The sequence below is a fragment of the Balaenoptera ricei genome, chromosome 8 (assembly GCF_028023285.1).
Source record: "Balaenoptera ricei isolate mBalRic1 chromosome 8, mBalRic1.hap2, whole genome shotgun sequence".
Classification (NCBI taxonomy): domain Eukaryota; kingdom Metazoa; phylum Chordata; class Mammalia; order Artiodactyla; family Balaenopteridae; genus Balaenoptera; species Balaenoptera ricei.
This window is the reverse complement of record NC_082646.1, coordinates 62292603-62307192: the sequence shown is the minus strand read 5'-3', so window position 1 is coordinate 62307192 and position 14590 is coordinate 62292603. Positions and strand designations below refer to the sequence as shown.

Here is a 14590-nt window from a genome sequence, read left to right as displayed (position 1 = left end):
AAACTCATGACAGCAGGGTCTGATCTGTCTGGTTTGCCACTAAATTCCTGGATATACTTGGGATACAGTATGTGAACAATAAATATGTGTTGAATGAATGAATGTTGGAGACACACAAGGGAACTCCATCCCCTCTGGCTGTCAGGCCTCTGCCTTAAGACTCATCACTTCCCTGGTCTAGTACAAGGTCCCAGGCAATCTAGAAGGGTCCAAAAACAAGGAGGAGGCATCAAGGAGATGGTAGAGGGATTTCTCAGGAAACCAAGGTTAGATGCAGGTTGTGACAGGGAACTCAAAGGATGAGATTACATGGCCCAGACAATGCAGAGGAGACCAAAGGCAGTATTTACCTGTACTTCCCATTGCATGGTGGAGGGGAAGGGGAGGGAGGTAAACTTGCAGGCATTGTTCAACTGCCCCAAGACATAAGAATTCTAGAGAGAGGTCAGAGGTAGCAAGTAGCTGCCTTCAGGGAGCCAGGCTGAGAGGCAGGGAGGCAATTATTATGCTAAAGCCCCAGAGAACAGCTCCAGCTGCCCAGTGCCACCTGCCCAGCCTCTCTTTAATGACAGGTGACAGGAGTCTGTATTTGGTGTGGGACCCACCACTAAGTTCTGGACCTGATACTTTCTTCCACTGCCTGTGTTTCTACAGCTCCAGGGGTCCTGGAGCGTTGAGGCCAGACCAAGCATGCCTGAAGTGAGGCACAGGGAGGGACAGAGACACCTCGAGACCAATGCATGGTCTAAGCACCTTTCCTCTCACCTGTTGCTGGGGGGGGAGGGTGGATGCTCACCTGCCCAGGTCAGGGGTAAAGGTAAGGGGGCAGGGTGGGAATAGAGTTTTAATTCCCATCTATCTCGGTGGCCGCTGGCCCCTCACGAACAGACTGGAGCGGCCCAGCTAAGGTCCCAGATCCCTAAAGAGCACCACGCCTCCGGGGTCATGGCACCCGCAGCCCTGGCTCCAGGTGGCCCAGCCAGGCATGGAGACACAGGGGAAGAAAGAAAACCCATCTGTCTCCAGGACTGCCTCCTTTCTCTCATCTCCTGAAACTTTAAAGACTCTCGGCTGGAAACTGAGCTGGGGCTCGTTAAAGTTTAAAAGCCAGAGCCTGGGGAGCTGGTCATGGAGGAACAGAGCCAGCCTGGGGGCTGAGGGCTCTTCTAGCCCCAGCGTGGATGGACACTGACTGAAAGCACCCATCCCACCAGTTCCTTGCCCCCAGGGGGCTGCACATCCATACTATCTTACATCCCAGCCTGCACAAGACTTATGCTGTAACCACCATGTCCCATCCCTTATGCCTCCTAAATCTTTCTGGATGCAATCCCTTGCTCCATTCCCCACAGTCCCTGCTTTAGTGCAGGCCTTGGCATGTCTGTCCAGACAAATACAGCAGCATCTTCCTCCTACCACCTACCTTGTCTAAAACCCTCCCTTGGTACCCTAGAACCTCCAGGACCCAAATCCTAGAGCCTTGGTCTAGCTGTCTAATCACCTCCAGCCCCCTGAGTTCCAAGCCCCACAATGAACCACCTGCAGCTCTCCTAATGCACTGCCCTGTTTCCTGCCTCTGGGTCTTTACACAGCTGTTCCTCTGTATGAAATGCTCCCAATGCTGTCAAACTTGTACTCCTCATTCTCTACCCAATTCCAAACAGGTCACCTGAGAATTCCTCCTCTGTGAAGCCTTCTCTGGCCCCCAAGGCTGATTCAGAGGCCTGCTCTGGGTCTCTGCAGCTCCTGTGATAAGTGTCTGTCCCAGCATCCAACTGGGAGCTCCTTGAGGGCAGGGTTCGCTTGATTTCCTTCTTTGTCCCCAACCTGAATGAAGTGCCCAAAGACAGGCAGGGCAGCACTACTATTCACATGTGACAGATGAGGAAGCTAAAGCCTAGGCAGGGGCAGCAATCTGCCCAAGGTCACATGCCCAGGACTCTGGACCCTGTGCTCTCCCCCTATGGCCTCAGGCCAACCCAGGCATCTCCAGAAAGACTTCCCTAAAGCCTCCAGCCACCTCTGACCTTTCCTTTCTCTGATTTCCCCCACCTGAAGGTCCAGACCCTGACTCCCTGGGGCATGCTCTCTGGGAGCCTGTCCCCTGAGGACAGCTCTGGACTACTTCCTCCAGCTGCCCTCACACCAAGTCAGAGCTATAGCCATGCAGGACAGGGGTCTCAGGGCCTCAGCCTGGATTCAGGAGCCCCATCTAGGGACCTCTCAGATGGCACAGACTGTCATGGCCTTAGCTCTCCGTCCTTACTCTGTGTCCAGCAATGTAGAAGCCTTTACCATGGCCTAAGGCCAGGACAGCCTCTACAAACCACCTGCCCAGCAACTTCCTGTAGAGACAGGGAAACTGAGCCCCAGAGGCGACAGAGGCCCAGCCTGAACCTGAACTCACTGAATCCAAACACCTAAAACCCAATTAACTCCTGCCTCTGCCACCACAGATAAGAAGACTGACTCGTAAAGGTGAAGTGACCCCCCCAAGGTCACACAGTAAGGACTGGGCTCTTGCTCAACTGGGACCACTCCAGGGTGCCCTCCCACAATGGCACAGTACAGGGAGACCGAAGGCAGAAGACAGGGGTAGGTTCTGAGCCACAGGGTCCAGGAGACGGAAGGGCCCAATGATGCTAATAAGCAGGCCCAAGGGAGTGAAGAGATCTTGGCCTTGGAGTCTCAAGGACCTGGGCTCTGATCCTGCCTCGGCTACCTCCTAGCTGTTTGACTGCACAAGTGAATTCTTGCCCTGAACCTCAGCTTTCACATCTGTTCAATGGAGTTCATAAGACTTATGCCACAGGACAGTTGTGAAGACTCAGTGGGACAACATGAAGAAAACACCTGGCCCTGCAACTGTCCCCACCTTCCCCATGACCCTTTTGAGTCCCATGGACCATTAAGAGTGAGAAGGGCCCTTGGAGATCCCTGAGATGATCCCAAATTTTACAGGGGGAGAGAATGAGGTGCTGAGAGGGGACAGGCCGGAGCACTGGCTTAAGAGCTTGGAACTCAGGGGGCCTGTGGTGTGGAAGCAGGTGGACAGTGAGACAGGTCAGGGAGGGGTCACTGAAGCTTTCTCCAAAGGGGAAGAGGAGGAGTCGTAGGACAGGAAGTCAGAGGAGATAGGTCCCCACCACCCAGCTTCCTGTGGCAAGAGGAACCTCAGGTTCTCAGCTGCACTCCCCCAGGAGACCTCGCACCCCTGCTTCAACCGTCAAGCCCCTCAAGGCCCCTACCCACCGGGCCCACTCCTGCCTCTGTGGTCTGCCTGTGGACACCTGCCTCATGCAGTGGGCAGGGGGGTCACCTGGAATTGTCAGTCTTCTCTCCACCAAGGTCTGGACACCTCTGAGGACAGGGGCCAGGTCTCCTCTACCTCTCAGGTGGCTAGGTACACAGCAGCATCAGAGAGCCCGAGCACGTGAGCATCCAGGGCAGGGCTGGGCAGGCCGTGTCATCTCCTGCTTTCTGTCCCCTGTGCTTCATCCCTCTCCATGGGCCCCAGCCCAGGCATTGAGTTTAGAGGCCCTTGGAGCCAGGAGAGCCCCTTGGAGCCAGGAGAGCCCCTTGGAGCCAGGAGGCACAGATGGAGACATAACCCAGAGAGGGCAGGGATGTGCCCACAGTCACAAACACAGCAAAAGAATACCATAGCCAGGACTGGACCTCAGCCTCTTCCCCAGCTGGCCCTGCTTGAATAAATGACAGACCCCCTGGTTTCCCATTTCTCTACTGCTACAGGAGCTGTGGGGAAGCCTGGCCTGGGCATTGAGAGACCTGTATTCAGGTTCCAAACTGCCCTCTGCCTTGGACCCAGGATCCATGTTCAGCGTCTGCCTTTGGGACGAAGCCTGACCTCTCAGGAGGTGGTATCTGCCTCCTCTCCAGTGCCCGGAGCACAGTGCAGGCTTGGGACCAGACCAGGCCGGAGGCCAGGAGGGAGGGAAAGGGAAGAGGTGGCCTCCAGCAGCCCTGTCCCTTTGTCCTGGCTCCAAATGCTGGGCCAGAGCCACAGTGTCTTCCAGGAACCTCTGGACACAGGAGCAGGGAGAAGATAAGTCTGGGGGAAAGGGAGTGAGGTAGAGGAAATCAATCAGGTAGGCAGATAGGTGGACCTGCTCCCCCAACCTGGGATCATGCACACAGGGCATGTACAGGAGGCAGCTGGCTTCTCCAGCTCAGAGGGCAGGCCCAGAACAGGCTGTGGGGAGGGGGGAGCTCAACAAATACCTGTGGTTGAGTCGCAGCCTCCCGGAGTGACCCAATCATCCCTGGGGACTCTGGCTTCAGACCTGCTGTGGGACCTTGACAAGCCACTCCCCTTTCTGGGCCTCAGCTTTCTCATTTATCAAACAAAAATGGGATGATGAAAACACCACGTCCTTCAAAGAGTTATTGAAGGGGTCAAATGCCAGAATGCTGACTAAGATGTGAGCCCAAGATGAGAGAGGCAGGGACTCTGGAGCCAGGCTGGCCTGGGTTCCACTCCTGCCTCAGCTGATATGACCTTAGGCAAGTGACATCACCTCTCTCAGCCTCAGTTTCTTTGTTTGTAGCATGGAGACAAGCCTACTGCTGCCCAGGACTGGCCTGAGGGTAAATTAGACCATGAAGAGAAACGCTTGGCTCAGAGCAGGGGCTCTTACCAGAAATGGATTCTTGGAATCTTGGGGATGGGGAGCTCAGAGACCTCTGCCTGTCCCCCACAGCTCCATCTGGCTGTGCTGAGGGGATCAGAGATCTCGGGATGCCCGTAACCAAGGCCCCAGCCTCCTCCTTAGGCCCCAGCTCTGCTCACCTCCTGGCCCCAGTCCCCCTCCACTGTGGCGAGCACAACAGAGAGAACTAGGCCGGTAGGCTAAAGGTCCGGGTGCCAAGTCTGGCTCTGCTGGGACTTGGCTGTGTGAGCCTGGGCTGGCCCCTGTTCCTCTCTGGACCTCGGTGTCCATACTTGCACCCCAGTGAGGGGTGAGTATGAAACTGGAGTTGTAAAGGCACCTCCAACCTCTGCTCAGTCTGAGAGGGAAGGAAGGTCAGGTGTATGCCCTGACCACAAGCCCACAATACCCCCGTTTTTCCAAGTCCCCTCCACTCCCAAGGAAGAACACCTGACAAATCTGATCTGGCCACAAGTGGTCCGTTGTGGCACTCCGGACCCCGGACCTGCCAACTCCAGTCCTGGACTAGGCTGGGTTTATTCATTAACCAAGCCAGATGGAGGAGGCAGCTCCGCCCTGTTGACACAGAGGGTGGGAGTACTGGTCTCAGTTCAGACTTTCCCCTTCTCTTCCTTCTGGAGAGCCAGCTCGGTGGGGAAATTACACTTCCCCACCCCACTGCACAGCCCAGCCTTGAGCCTTTCCTAGGTCACAGTCAGGAGAACAACCTTGTTCTCACAAAAACTTTGCTCACGTTTTATTCAGTTTGTTCCTTCGTTCCTTCCTTCCTTCCATCCTTCATTCAACCAACATCCCTGCTCTGTCTGTGTTGGAGGCTGAGGACGCAAAGAAGGATAGGACCTGTCCCTGTCCTCAGAGAGCACTAAGCTGGAACATACCAGCTGCCCTTCCCTTCCCTGCTCCTCAGGCTCAGACACAGGTCAGGCCTCTGGGAAGGCCCCAGCCCAGGGTCCTCAGGCCTGGGTAGAGAGTCCCAGGAGGGGAGACACACATGGAAACCCAGAGAGAAGGAGACAGTCAGATAGCCAGGGTGCAGACAGAGAGTTATAGAAGGGAGAAGGGAAGACAGAATGGGTGAGCCAGAAGACCACACGGGAACAGATGGACAAAGGTCTAAATGACTAAGACAAAGTGAGGCAGAAAGGCACAGGGTCAGAGAGGGAAGGTCAGACATCTCTGGCCCTGGTATGAGGCCATGATGCCAGAGCTAAATCCAAATCCAAGAGCAGGTCCCAGGCAAGAGGGGCTGAAGTAGAGGGAGGGCAGGAGTGCCCTCTGAGTTCAGTGTCCTGCTTCCACCTCTGCCCCCCTCCACCACAGGAATACACTCCTCCACATGTTCGAGAAGGACAGCAGGAAGGGTGAGGCAAGAGAAAGGGAAGGGTACAGTCTACTACCAGGACTCCACTAAAGGGAGACCTGCCCCCTTGAAAAGTGGCACTCACAGCAATGCCAGATGTGTTGTGTTGGAGGAAGCTACCGAGGCCTCCAATCAGAGTCTTCACCAGCCTATTCCCCATCTAGTTCCCCAGGGTAGGTGGGCTCACGGGGTCCCAAACCCCAAGCTGGCCCTATCTTGGCAAAGAGAAGAAAATCAGGGGGTTGTGAGGAATGGGGTTGATGGCTGTGAGGGAGGCTGAATGTGCCGACATCTTCCCTGCATCTGCTGGTCCTCTCCTCCCCCAGCCCACCCCCAGTCTGGCCCTGTGTAAGGCAGAGACATCTAAGTCCTGCTTTCAGGATCTGCCAGCCAGGATCCTGAGTCCCTGCAGGAGAGACTCAGGGAACAGCCAGGAGGGAAGGGGGAAGAGCAGGGCATCAGACAGGAAGGAATCAGGTCCCTGGCACCCAAGGGTGCAGAAAGTGGGGAAAGATACACAGCTTAGGCTGAGAGAACCAGGAATTCAGGAGAGAAGGGCTCAGTCTCCCTCCTCAGATGACTCAAGTCAGGACATGGTGAAGGCTTCCATGGGCAGAGGGCTCCCTGAGGGAGACCATTCTCCTAGGTAGGCCTGACAGCAGCCCACCTCCCCGGATCAGGCAGGGGTGTGCAGAAGCCTGGGTTCTGGCTGAGTGAGCCAGAGTGAGTCACACCCCCTCTCCAGGCCTCAGTTGGCCCATCTGTGAGATGGGGCCAGCAAACTGTGCCTCCTCCTGGTTTCTCACGGGAGAGTCTGAGGTGTACAACCGGGTGTCTGTAACCCTGCGGGAGGACCAGGAGACTCCCTGGTCAGAGGAAGTAAGGGTGCAGTGCAGGCTACACCTGCTGCAGGGCAACCCTACCTTGATCTTGTGCAGGGTACGATCCATCTCCACAGCCTGCACCCACACAGACACGCCGGCCTTGCTGTAGGTCAGGTTCCAGCCCGCCTCGGCCTCACACTCTGACCGGAAGCTGCGGAAGTCCTGGTCGTCGGGCACCTGGACGCTGTCGCGGCCCAGGACTGGCCGAGGCCCCTGGAGCTCAGTTGAGGCAGCTGACTTCTCCATGGGGAAGCCCAGGGCCCTGGTCCTAGTCCGGCTCTCCTGGGTCCTCCGCGGAAGCTCCAACAACGTCGACGCGGCTGCAGATGCTGACGCCACCTTCCAGGGACCTGAAAGACCGGTTTGGGAACCGGAGTCAGTGCGCTGGGGGCGCGGGTGCGGCTGTTCGGGGTCCTGGCGGGTAGAGTTAGAGACAGGCAGGGGCTGGCCAGCGCGCACCGCCGGCACAGAGCAGTACACCCCCCTCCCCCTCCGCTAGGAGCGACCCAGACCTCCGGTTTGGGGGCCGGAGTGGGGGCTGCGTATCGGGTGCGGGGGGGGGGCCCGTCGGGACCCGGGGGAGGCCGCGACCCGAGGTGACGGACAGCCCGGCGGGGTCCGCGCAGCGCTGGCCGGACTGGCTCAACTAACTCGGCAGCGGCGCCGGCGCGGGAAGCGCGCGGGGCCCGTGGTGGGGGCGGGGTGGGGTGCCCAAGGGGCCGGCCCGCTCACCTGTGCCAGCTGCTCCGCCGGGGCCCGCCGGGGCCGGAGGTGCGAGCGCCTCTGCCGCCGCCGCCGCCGCCGCCGCGCTGCCCGGGCGACCGGGGCAGCGCGGGGGCTCTGGGGGGAGGAGCAGTGGGTCCCGCCGCCGGCCCCGCCCCGCACCCCCCCCCCGGCCCCGCGCGCCCCCACCCCGCCCCGCGCGGCCCCCCTCCCTCCCTCTCCCCGGGCTAGGCTGGGGGCTCCAGGGTCTCCGCTCGCCGGCGCTGGGTATTTTCCAGGCTGCGGAGGTACAGCTGATGGGTCTCGGAGCCCCGCCCCGCCCCGCCCCACCGGGTCCTAGCGCCCGCCCCACCCGCCTCCGAAGGGGACCTGGCCCGACCAGTCCTCAGGCAGGGGTCGGGGAGGGGCCCAGAAAGAGTGGGCTCTGAGAAGAAGGGCGAGGAGGTGCTCGAAGAGGGATTCTGGAAGTTACCTGCGAACCCCTTCTCTCCAACACCCTCCCATACTCACAGGTACACACCTCTGCAACAACCTACTTAGACACAAGGAACCACCCAGAGACCCAAAGATGGGCACACTCCCCCCACCACAATCAAGAGTCCACAGCTTGCATCCCCCAACAACCACTAGCATCAAGGTTCACAGGCTGGCTAGACGTGGGTAAATCTCCACTCCCATCTCACTCCCGGCTGGGAGCTTTAACCAGGCTCTCCTCCAGCCCCAGACTCTGGCCCTTGTCCACCACCACCCCTCCTGAGCACCCCTGCATGTATTCACACACCTCCCATGGATTAGACTAGGCTCTCAAGAGCATCTGGCCCCAGAGCTCTGGGGCTACCCTGTCCCTCCCCAGGCAAAGCTGTCCAGAGCTCCACAGCCACAGGGCAGGTAGGTCCACCAGTACTCCGGCCACCCCTTCCAGCCAGGGAGGCTGCTACCTGCCCCCCTGGGTCCTAGTGCCAGCTCCGCCTCCAGCTGCTCCGGGTGAACTGAGGCCAATAGTTCAATTTCTCTGAGGTGAGGCCAGTATGAGTGTGGCAATGGGCCCAAGGCTAGCATTCACTGACCCTAGTGACTGGCCCTTGACTACAGAGGGCTAGGGAGAGCTAGGGCCCGTGGTGAGCTCCCCTGGATGGGCAGCTAATAGGGCACAAGTGCCCATCACTTGCCCACTGCCACACGGTGAGTACATGGCCATCCTTCCCAGAACCCAGATCTCAGCCTCCTCCCACCCCAGGGTTCCTTTCTCTGCTCTGGCTGTCCCCATCATCTTTCTGAGCCTTAGTTTCCCATCTGTAGAATGTGAGCATCAGAATGTATAACCTCCTAGCCTCACCATCCTAGAGCTCTGGGATGGAACAGCTTTTCTTAAAGGTGCTCGAGAAAGATAAGGAGTTGTCACGGTGGGTTCACAAATAGAGGTGTTTCTTCCTGAAGTGCTTAGGGCTCTGAGATATGTGTGAATCAGGCCCAATTTTAAAAGTGGAGGGGGTGAGCAGGGAGCCCTGATGGCAAGTGACCCCAAGGTGCATTCGGCAAAGTAAATCTTGTAAAATGAGTTGCAGGTCCCCATGAGGCTTGTGTGATGACCTTAGATCTCCAGTGTGAGGGGCATAGTCAGATAATCACCCTCGCCCCTTCTAACCCACATTCTTTAAGTGTGTGGAAATGGGTGGCAGGGGGGCTGGATCTGGGTTCGGGAGGCCAGGGCTCTGGCTCTCTGCTATGCATGTCCTCTGCCTCCACCCCAACCCTAGGCAGTTCACTGCCCCTCCCCTAGCTTCAGTGGTTTTATCTGACAGCCTCATACCCAGGCTAATGGGAGATTCAAAGAGGGGTACACAGAGCCTGCTTTGTGAACTGTAGCCTCTGGGATCTGCCACGAGGAAAAGAGAGAGGAGCACTGGCCTGGCGGCTCCTGCCTTCTTAGGGCCCCAATGACACACATCTCAGCTGACAGCAGGCACCAGGGCAGTACCCCTCTCATGCCCATCACCCAGTCTAGGGTAGAAGAGATAAGGCTGGGGTGACAGCAGGAGATAGCACTGAGGGCAGACTGACAGGACTTCTCCACCCCCCAGAGCACTGCCAGCCTAAGACACAAAAACTCAGGGAGGTACACATGGCAGAAATCAAACCAACACTCAAATCCAAATATAGATTAACCAAGAATGAATCTTTTGGATCTTGGGGCAGTAAAGGTGGGTGACCTGGTACCTCTGGGCTCAGATGGTTATGCCCTGGGCTCAACCCTGCCTGGAGGTTTAGGCCAGGCTAGCTGGGGCATCACTCCTCATCCTATTCATCATTAATTTGCCCTTGCAGGCCCCCCCCAAACCCCAGGAATTTAGGTATCTCTGGCTCAAGGGTTCATGACAGCCTCCCAAACATGCCTGGATCAAAGCAGATTCATATCCTGTCTCAAACACCACCGAGCAGCAGAGAGAAGGCTAGGAGGGCTGGGATGGGTGACCTGGGGGAGGAGTCTGGAGAGGAGTCCTAGGACTTGGCCATCCCTGCTTCCCACAGCCTGAAGTGCAAAGGGCCTGTGGAACTGGGTTCAAATCCTGTCTATACCATTTCCTAAATGTGTGACCAAGAGCAGGTGACAGTCCTCTCTGAGCCTCAGTTTCTTCATCTAGAATAATAATACCTACTTATTACTTATACTTATTGCAAGGAAAAGAGTTGTACATATATCAGTTTCACCCTCAAGTAACTAAAAATATAACCGGAGGGAGAAGGGTAGGGAGGAATAAATGCACTGTCCAAAAATGGCATATTTCCAACAAAAAAGTGTTAAGATAACATCTTGATAGGATGGTTGTTAAGATTCTCAGGAAAGAGTAAACAGTGGAAAAGCTTGGCAAAGCATGACCCTGCTCTGCCCCCTGCAGCCCCTGCACCAGCCACAGGGCCCCTTGACGGAAAGTGGATTGGGTGAGGTGCCTCTCTGGGCCCCAGCCCCAGAATGGGGCAACACCAAGCAGGAGTCAGAGTGGGAGTGGAAGGCGGGAGCGTGTAAGAGAAAGAGAAGGTGCTTAGCAAACTGAGAGGCATCATGAGAATGTGAGGAATCATTACCCAGGGTGCTGAGCAAGTGCTGGGTCTTACACATGCCCCTCACAGAGAGAGCAGCTGAGGTGTGGGAGGCATGGGGACGCCCCTGAATCAAAGTAAGACAGAACCCATCTAGGGACCTCCAGTACCTGGAATGGGGGTAGGGGGTCGTTTGGAGATATTCACACCAGTCCTTGCTCACTGCCCCCTGACAGCTGTTGGAATAGGGTCAGGGCACCTGCCTGGAGCCATCCATGACCTGGTCCCTCACACTCCCCTCAACTCCCCTCGCTGAGTCCCCGTCAGGACTAAAGACCCTCAGACTGACATCATATGGCCACAGCCCCTAACTGTACAGATGGAGAAACAAAGGCCCTGCCAGCAGGGACAAAGCAGAGATAAGATCCTAGGTCTCCCAGCTCCTAACCCAAGGCTCTGTCCCTGTTCCCCATTATACACCATTACCTTCGCTACCCCAGGGGTGACCTTGGGGTAGTCACCACCCTCTCTCTGCTTCAAGATTCATCCTCTGCCCAAGGGCCCCACCCTGTCCAGTGTCCTGGACAATGAGGGGCTACCAGGTCTTGACTTGCTCCGGGGTGCTCCCTCCAACTCATCATCTAGTCAGACGGATGGCTGCCTCGATCTCCCCTCTGGGAGGTGAGGAGAAGGGCCCCCCCCCCGACCCCTTCTCCCCCCCATTCCCTCTCCTCAGGGGTAACTGACCCTGTGTTGGGTTGGAGAAAATTCCCAGGTTGCCTAGGGTAAAGAGGCAGTACCCTGGGGGCACCGTTCTAGAAGACTGGGCAATGACCTGTGTGATGTCACCAGGAAGCACCAGAGTAGAGAGGTGATTCCTGAGGCCCCTCTGGAAGGGACCAGGACAGAGCACCCTGAGGCCCCCAGGGCTGGCTCAGCCTTGAGACGGACATGTCGTTTACAGTTTGTTGCAGGTGGCAATAGGCTCGGCACCCCCGTCCCAACTGGACCTGGATCTAAGTGTTTGCCCAGGGTGGGTCTCCTACCCCTGATGGGCCTCCCTGAGCAAACAGCCCAAGCACTGCCCTGAGGGAGCTGCTAGAGCCTGAGGGAGTCACAGAAAGGCACACAATCAGAGTTACCCACATCCCCTCTCCTCCTGGTGACACTGTCACAGCCATGTGCCATCACACTGATGTCCTGTCACAGACCCACAGAGCCACGTACAATCTCAGTCTCATGCATGGGAGCCCAACATGGGTACACTGGCTAGGGTGCACCAGGTCACCCAAGTAGAGTTGCCAGATAAAACACAGGACACGTCGTGAAATTTGATTTTCAGATAAGGAAAATCATTTTTAGTATGAGCATGTATCAAATATTTGCTAAATCTGGCAACCTTATACCTGAGGCCCTGTGCCACACCCACATCACAAAGCCTCAGAGAGCTACACCAGTCCCTCACCTGCCCTGGGAAGGTACAGTCAGCACCTGGGTCACAGCTGTTGCACACACGTGCACATACGTGCACACGCACACACGCACACACACACACGAACGGCCTTGCACATCCTCTCTGTGAAGAGGCCCTGGGCCAGAGTAAGAGTCTGCCACACTCATTTTGTCTAACCTTCACAATAACCTTAGGTGGAAGGTCATACAGGGACTCTTAGCCTCATTTGACAAATGAGAAAAATAAGGCCCAGCAAGAAACAGAACCTATCCTTGGTATCCCCACGTGTGGTCCCCTGGCAGGGGCAGAAGGGGTGCGAGGGAAGTCATGTTATACCTGGGCTGGGCTGTGTCCCTGGGCAGGTCTGAGCTCCTCAAGCAGGCCTCTTAGATGAGCCTCTCCCCGGTAGGAACAATAGCCTAGGGGTTTGGGGGGTGGACCCTCTGCCCCTTCCCCCATCCAACGGGTGATCCTAAGTGCGCCCCAGAGGCCCCTCTAGTCCCAGGAGGTGGAAACTGTCCTGTCAGGGCACTGAGGGCCCAGCTTTGAGATTAAAAAATACGAAGAAACCGAAAGAAGGAAGTTGTGCGGGCTTCCAGAAAAGAGGCTGTTGTCCCAAGGCTGGAGTTCTTGCCCTGGTAAAAGGGCCAGAAAACCTCGTCCTCCCCAGAGACACACAAAGACACCTCCATCCCCACTGCCACCCAGCCTGAGCACATAGCCAAGGGGAGGCCTGGGGTCAGGCAGATGGATCAGGAGCCTCTGACAGGAGACTCGAGGGCTTTTGGAAGGCTGCATCGACCCAGCAATCGAACTGGGTTGCTGCAGGCGGCAGTGCCCAAAAGACATCATCAGCAGAAAGACCCAGCCTGCAGAGGGGGCGCTGGCCATCTGGGCCTGGGGCCCTCCCAAAGAGGAGTCTCCATGGTTCCACTCTGGGCCCTGCCGACCTTGGGCAAGGCCCTGCACCTCTCTGGTCTGTCTTCCTGTCAAAGTGGTGGTGCTCAAGATGCCTCTCCACCGGCCTGGGGCAGGTGGATGGGCTCTGTAAATTGTGAAGTCCTGCATGGTGGGGGGGTTGCAGTGGAGCTGTGTTAGTCTCTTCTTTCCCCCAAGCCTGGGAGCACCCTGGGCAGCAAGACCCTGCAAGGCTCAGAGAGAAGCTCCCAGGACTCTAGGGTACAGGGACTGGAGGATGGGGAGGGAAGGACAGAAGAGGAGGAGGAATAGACAGGGTGAAATACCCTGCTCAGCCGTCTACCACAACGGTTAAGAGCTTGGGCTATGGAGCCAGGCTGTCTGGGTTAAAACCTCTTACTGTGTGGCTTCCCTGGTGGCGCAGTGTTTGAGAATCTGCCTGCCAACGCAGGGGACACGGGTTCGAGCCCTGGTCTGGGAAGATCCCACATGCTGCGGAGCGACTAGGCCCGTGAGCCACAACTGCTGAGCCTGCGCGTCTGGAGCCTGTGCTCCGCAACAAGAGAGGCCGCGATAGTGAGAGGCCCGCGCACCGCGATGAAGAGAGGCCCCCGCTCGCCGCAACTAGAGAAAGCCCTCGCACAGAAACGAAGACCCAACACAGCCATAAATAAATAAATAAATAAAATTAAAAACAAAAAACCTCTGTGTGATCTAGAACAAGTTACTTAACCTCTCTGTGTCTCAGCACTCCCATTTCTAGAATGAGTAGGGTAGTAGGACTTACACCATTGCCTCGGGGACGAAGTGAGTTCATGCACATGGAGAGCTCAGCACGGTGCCCGGCAAACAATGAGCACTCAATAAACACCACAGCTGCTATCAGTTCTTGTCTCCTGAGCCCCCTTACCCCCTGTCTGGCAGCTTTCCCCAAGGCATGGCCTCTTTCCTAAGTCTCTGCTCCTTGACCTGAAGGCAGTGCCTCCCTCTTCTGACATGGAGGAAAAGAAACAGTCTGGGTTCACTTGGAGACTGGAGGGCTGAGAATAAAGCAGAAGTGAGTGCTATGACATCTTGTCCCCCTCCCTCACCCCAATTCCAAACAGCTACAGAGGCCTGGATGGGTTCCCTTTGGAAGGCCTTCGCTCAATGGCCTGAGCTCCTTGCATCCACACAGGCCCATCCTCAGTGTCTGACAACTGGATGCTAGGACAGCAGCAGGACCCAGGGAGCCTGGCTATGTCCAGCCAGCAGGCAGGACAGTACTGAGACATCCACACTCCAGGGGCTGGTTCCTAGGACCCTGTGAAGGGCTGGTGTGGGGAAGGCTTGCTAGGAGCTCTGTCAGTGAGTGGGGCTGAAGGCTCTGCCTTGGGTCGGGGTTCATTCTGGGGCCAAAATTCACACCTGGAACAGGCCTAGAACAGACCCAGCTTCCATGGGGCACTGCTGTGCAGGGGACTCCTGCCAACCTCTACCCCCTGCCCTGAGGCCCTGGTGCCCCGGGTTAGCCGGCATCTCC

At 57.1% G+C, this 14590-nt stretch overlaps 1 protein-coding gene across 2 annotated transcripts in view; it reads right to left on the bottom strand.

The window, feature by feature from the left end:
• Positions 1 to 14590, bottom strand: part of STARD10 (StAR related lipid transfer domain containing 10) — a 34722-nt gene that overhangs the window by 16991 nt on the left and 3141 nt on the right. The window contains exons 1-2 of one of the 2 annotated variants that reach the window (XM_059930862.1): positions 7668 to 7767; positions 6975 to 7285 (exon numbers count right to left, since the gene is read on the bottom strand). In XM_059930862.1, the coding sequence (XP_059786845.1) occupies positions 6975 to 7181 (207 nt within the window). In that variant the 5' untranslated portion in view covers positions 7182 to 7285; positions 7668 to 7767. Of the gene's footprint in view, positions 1 to 6974; positions 7286 to 7667; positions 7768 to 14590 lie in introns of those variants that run through there. The other variant, XM_059930861.1, reaches the window with a different exon arrangement.